At 40.6% G+C, this 6,000-nt stretch overlaps 1 protein-coding gene across 1 annotated transcript in view; it reads left to right on the top strand.

The window, feature by feature from the left end:
* Positions 1-4,407: 4,407 nt before the first annotated feature.
* The window catches only part of MRPS28 (mitochondrial ribosomal protein S28), a 61,211-nt gene continuing 59,618 nt past the window's right edge, over positions 4,408-6,000 (top strand). The window contains exon 1 of the mRNA XM_015425430.1: positions 4,408-4,615. Within this exon, the coding sequence (XP_015280916.1) occupies positions 4,472-4,615 (144 nt within the window). The 5' untranslated portion in view covers positions 4,408-4,471. The remainder of the gene's footprint in view (positions 4,616-6,000) is intronic.

The raw sequence follows: 6,000 nt of genomic DNA, 5'->3' as shown, positions 1-6,000 counted from the left end.
TTGCAAGTTTAATTAACTTAGTTCTGTCTTTAATTGTTGAATGTTGCAGGAGTAAAATGGAGTCATCAGATATGAAGTCTGAGAATACGAACTGTATAGGCTGAAAGTAACACAGCAAATGGAGTGGCTAAGAAGCATCATGCTGATAAAAAGTACACTGATAAGACTTTAATTCTCATTTATTTGAAAGGAAATAAAGTTGGGCCATGCTGTTACTGGCACTTAATCTAAACATTTATTCTCTTCCCTCCTGCTGCCATTTAAATGATTGAAGTGTATGGTACCAGCAGTGCTTCTACATTCATGTGGGTTGGTAAACTTTAACATCTTGGAAAATGCACACTGGAACAGAGGTGATATGTATCTGGTTTCTGAATTTGTACCAACGGAAGAGAGTCCTGCGGAGAAGCTGAATTCTTTGAATTGATAACAATATGAAATCTGAAAACACAAAGTTGCATTTAGATATTGTAACCACTGGAAAGCAACTAGAAATATTTTAAAAAGACTAACCAAACCTCCTGACCTTGTAAAGTGCAACTCCACTTTATGTGCCCATATTAGATAATGTTCTTGCACATTGTAGGACTTACGTTAACCACAGTATATTTTTTGTTTACTGCATTTAATCACTATGCTTGGAATGAACATGAACCCATTGTTAAAAGAAGCATTGTAATTTAGTACAAACATGTCTTATGTACCTGCACCCAAACAATCACAAACTAGGTATGTAACACACTTAACACTTGACAACTTTGTTTAGCAACTCAAATCAAATGTGCCATGCGAGTCAGACGGAAGACATGCGGGTTTTCCGGGCGCGATCCCACCGGCACATGTACCTGCACCCAAACAATCACAAACTAGGTATGTAACACACTTAACACTTGACAACTTTGTTTAGCAACTCAAATCAAATGTAAAGAAAATCATTAAAAATAAAAGCAATGTATTCTCAAATATAAAAGACTGAGTAGGTTTTGTGTTTGTGTGGAAATATAACCCTGATGTTCCATGTAACCCAACATTAGGCTTGTTTACTTGGAGCCTATGCTGAATTCAGTGGAAATTAGTTGTAGGTAAAAGTGCATAGAACTGCAGGCTTAGTAACTGAATTCTTAGAGTAATAGGTGATTGAAAAAAGTTGCAATCCCAATCTTCATTGGTTGAACTGATGCTTACTGTGCCTCTAAACACTTTCTGACATGAATGAATTTTGTTACAAGATGTAAAATGAAACTAGACAAAATGCCACACAAGATATATATTTTTAAAAATGTCTCCATGCCAAATTGGTTATGGGCTTCTAGTTTTCCCCAGTGTTAATTAGAATGGGCTTTGCACAGAATCTACTGTTCAAATAGCAAGTCACATGACTGTTATTCCCATGAAGCGGTATCTTTTTCATGTGCCAAGCTGCAGTATTTGATTAGGTTTAAATAACACACTTCTTAAAGCATTGTTGGCTATTGCTACACATAAACCTCCTGAACGAGACAAATAGTGGCTCCTTAGAGCCTTGTCATGTTGGGAGAACTGTTCAAGAGAGGAGAGCTTGAACCCCTCCATCCCAATCTGTATCAGGCCCTCATATACATAGTAATTGGAAGGGGAAATGGGATGGCATAGCTGGATCTTGTCAGTTCTCAGAAGTGTAAGCAGGGTTGGCACTTGGAAGGGAGACCACCAAGAAAGACTCTGCAGAGGATGGCAATGGCAAACAGCCTCTGCTTCTCACTTGCCTTAAAAGGCCCTTGCTGGGGTCATCCCAAATTGGCTGTGACTTGATGGTACTTTACACACACACACGCGCACGCACACACACATAGTAATTAAGATTACAGCATGAAATGTATCTGACTCCAGGGTAAAAAAGTGGGGGACACGAAGATCTTGTAAATATGTGTGAATATTTTAATTTTATTTTTAATTTTACTTTATATCCTGCCTTTCTACACAATGGGGATCCAAGGCAGGTTACAATTTTCTCCTCTCCTCCATTTTATCCTCATAATAATCCAGTACGTGACTGGCCTGAGGTCACTCAACAAGCCAAGCCTGAGATACCTAAACACCTTCAACTGCATGTGTTCCATCGAACTAGAGTTTTGGCAATGCTGTTTAGCACTTGCCATGTCAGTGTATGATCTAAGTCATCTAGAAAGTGATCATCTAAGTGATATAGAAAGGACAGAGCTTTTGCTGTACTTGTGAACCCCGAATAATAGATTGATCCAATAGATTGGGAAGGATGAGGTTGCCTTTGCAATGGACCCAGTTTTTCTTCCAAAGGATAGTGTGTCACTAATCTTAAACAGCAGGGGTCTCCAGCGTGGTGCCTGTGGGTTCCATGGTGCCTGACAAGTGTTTTTAAAGGGGGGGGCAGGTGGGACTTTTGCCTAGCGTGGCTTCTGATAGGCCATTGGAGATTTGATTGGCTGTGCAGATTTTTTAAATAAAAAATTCCTTTTGCAAGCACTGCCACTACAGCACAAGGCTCTTCATTGTGTGACTGAAAGGCAAGCTGTGGCAGCTATTTTTGGCAGCCATTTTTGGCTGTACCCCCCACACTCTCCCAGAATTACAAAGGTGCCCAGAGGCTCAAAAAGACTGAGGACCACTGTTAAACAGGAGGCTTGGGGTGGTACTCATTGGGTACTGACTATGGGCACGGGGGGGGGGTTTCTCTGAAGTCGGGGGGGGGGGGGAATTGGTGGGAATCAGTGGACCTTATATATGAGTACCTGCCCTCTCCTTTTTACAAAAAAACCCACTGATCTTAAAGATAGAATTATTTTTCTGACTTAAGATCCAACATCTCAAAAGATTTAATAGCACATTCAAAATTTAAGCAGAGCCCTTGGTATACCTTGTGCTCAGCAGTCCTCATAATACATTTTATTACATTTATCTACAGCCTTTCTTCCATCAAAGAACTCAGAGACTGCACCCATTGATTTATTTTGAGATGTTGATTCTGGATCAGCGTAGCAGCAAAAACCCTGAAACATGCTGTGCGTTAAACCCTTTTTAGTTTAATAAAGTAGTCTCACAATAACCACAAGGTGGAAGCAGTTGAATAAACCATTTAAAGTTAAACTATTAGGGAACCTTTCATATTTCCAACAGCAGAGGGCGTTTGCTTCCTGAGAAACAGAGAAGATTTTAGACAGATTTCCATTTAATTCTGTCCTCCAAAAGGCACCCACTTACATTTGTTTAAATAGGGATGAAGTTTCAAAAAAATGTTCAATACCTGGGAGAAGAGGGAGAAAACCTCTTTTTAAATTATTTTTATGTCCTTGTCCCAGTTTTGCAGTATTGCTGAAGAGCGTTTTAATAGTACAATGTTGCAGTCATTCAAGCCCTTGCTTGCTGCATCTGTAGGACAATGGGCAAAGATTCTTGGAAGTCAGCACTTCTGTTACTCCCTGAGAAGAGTCAAGGACCAGTAAGTTATAATAACAGGTGGAGCAATGGAAAATTAAAAACATAGTAAAGTGCAGGTACTGTGTTTTAAGAATATATATACTGAGGTCTTAATTTATAAAATTATCCTTTATCTTTTCCTGTTTTTATTTTTTTCTATAAAATTTGACTCCTGGCTACTTTTATTTTTTTCATGCAGAGAAATCACTATGATTTGACTTTTCCTTGCAGCTTGGTGTGGTTCACAGAGGTCCATGTTCTGGCTTGACTCAGTAGCCAGCCATTATTTTTAGCAGTAGTCAGCAGCCTTTCATAGTAAAAGACCCAAACTACATCAAAATTCAAAGCATGAGATTAACAAAGACTCAGTACTGTATAGCTGAAAATAGTCTGATTAATATTAATGTTACTTGATATGTTGATTAATAATCCATCAAGTTTTTACAGCCTGAACACTAGGCTGTAGAGGGAAATGACATATATGGGATCTCACAGTAAGTAATAGATACACACAGGAGCACCCGGTGTGATTGTTTTAGTCCCCTGTCATAAACCTACATGGTTTGCATTTTGATTATTGGCAACTGTACAGTTATATCATTTGCCTTTCCATAAAGCATCTCTAAAATGAGAAAGGCACATAGAACGACAGATTTTAGTCCCAGAAAGTCCCAGTCTTTTTGCCTGTGCACCTGCACTAAGAGTTAATACTATCAAAAAGTTCCTAGCCCTTTCCGCGTCACAACTGTAATCACAATCACGTGATGCCTCCAAGTAGTATTTTCCCTTTCTTTCTTTCCCTCCCTCCTTCCGTGACCGGAACCTGGAGATTATTTAATGACGGGGAATCCCAGGGGATTGGTTGCTAGGGTGCCGCCCACGAGCGGAACCAAAGATACTGCAGATTGTGGAGTGCCCGACTCTTCTACGGTGTGACTCCAAAGCTTTTCTCTGTGTATCATAGAGCAGCTGGCACCGTAACTGTTTCCGGCGCAAGACGGGTTTGACTGTTGAGGGTCGACGGGAATAGTTTTCTGTTATGGCAGCTGCAACGGCTGCTATGGCGGCAGCACGACAGTTATATCGAGGCGCTTTTTTGACGAAGGCACGACTCCTCTGTCAGGCTCCGGGAGCGAGACTCGTCTATGGGCGCCAGGCTCTTTCGGGAGGCGGCGGAAGCGAGGTTCGGTTACACTGGAACGTGCGCACTTTCTAACCCTTCCCCCGCTTGCTTTTTACAGTGATTTGGGGAGGAGGGCCGCAAATCCGGTATTGCTAGTGGGGCAAGCTGTGGATCTTCCGTCGCCAACCTCCCGGTTCTGACTAGCGATCTCCCGCTATTACAACTGATCTCCAGGTGATCTGGAGAAATGGCCACTTTGGAAGGTGGACTCTATGGCATTATATCTGAATGAAGTCCCTCCCCTCCCCAAACCCCGCTGTCTTCAGGCCACACCCCCCAAATTTCCAGGTATTTCCCAGCCTGGAGGTGGTAACCCTTTAAAGCTTCTTAGCTGTTTTCTGTATCTTTATTTCTTTCTCTACTTTATTTTGACTGTATTCAGTCCCGTATGTATGAAGGTGGGCTAGTATTATTAGTATTGTTTATTATGATTAATAATATTTTAGATGCTGAATCTAAGCACTAGAATAGATTCAGGTGGGTAGCTGTGTTGATCTGAAGCAGGAGAACAAAGTTGGATTGCAGTGACACCTTTAAGACCAGTAAAGATTAATTCTGGGTATAAACTTTCCTGTTTATGCACGTGAAAGCTTTTACCCAGAATTAAACTTTGTTGGTCTTAAAGGTGCCACTGGACTCAAACTTTGTTCTAAGCACTAAGTGTTTTTGAGGTCAGCTTCACCTTTTGATATGCTGATTGATTCACAGGTGAAAAAATTGGTTTTATTTTAGTATCTCTTATTTCCATGAAGAAGGACTTGTGTAACCCAAAATGCATTAAAAACTGAATAGTGGATTAATCTGTCAATCACATTTTGCAATGTTATTATTCTTTCCTCTTGTACTTCATACACATAATCACTCTGTGGTAGGTGACAAGGTGACTAACACAAGTTCACTCAGTGAGCTGAGTGGAGATTTGAACCTGAATGTCCCAATCTTATCAGTTTTTCATGTTGGGAGTCCAGATAGTCTGTTTAGGGCAGTGTGGGGAACAGTTCTTCCTATTCTCAAAGGAAAGGAATGCCAAGGACAGTGCGATCCTATGCAGAGTTATTTCATCCTAAGGTATTGACATCAGTAGGTTTAGATTGGAGTAACTCTGCATAGGATTGCAAGTTGTTCAGTTAAATGCCTCTGATGTTAATTGGGAATGTAAGTGTGCACTGGACTGAAGCCTAGATATATAGAATATTCATTTGCATTCTTTATCTTAGGACGTAGAAACAATTGACCCTCCCAGGCAATCCCATACACACAATTGGTAGATTCCATCATAAAAGTTGTAATCATGGATTTATCGGAAGACTTGCCTTCTTAGAATGCTGCTGGGTACAAACTGTAATCAGAGTAGAAACTCACAGTGCCTGCGGCTCTGATGAGTG

Source organism: Gekko japonicus, unplaced genomic scaffold, assembly GCF_001447785.1.
Source record: "Gekko japonicus isolate JY-2015 unplaced genomic scaffold, Gekko_japonicus_V1.1 scaffold301, whole genome shotgun sequence".
NCBI lineage: Eukaryota > Metazoa > Chordata > Lepidosauria > Squamata > Gekkonidae > Gekko > Gekko japonicus.
This window is presented reverse-complemented; position numbering and strand designations above follow the sequence as displayed.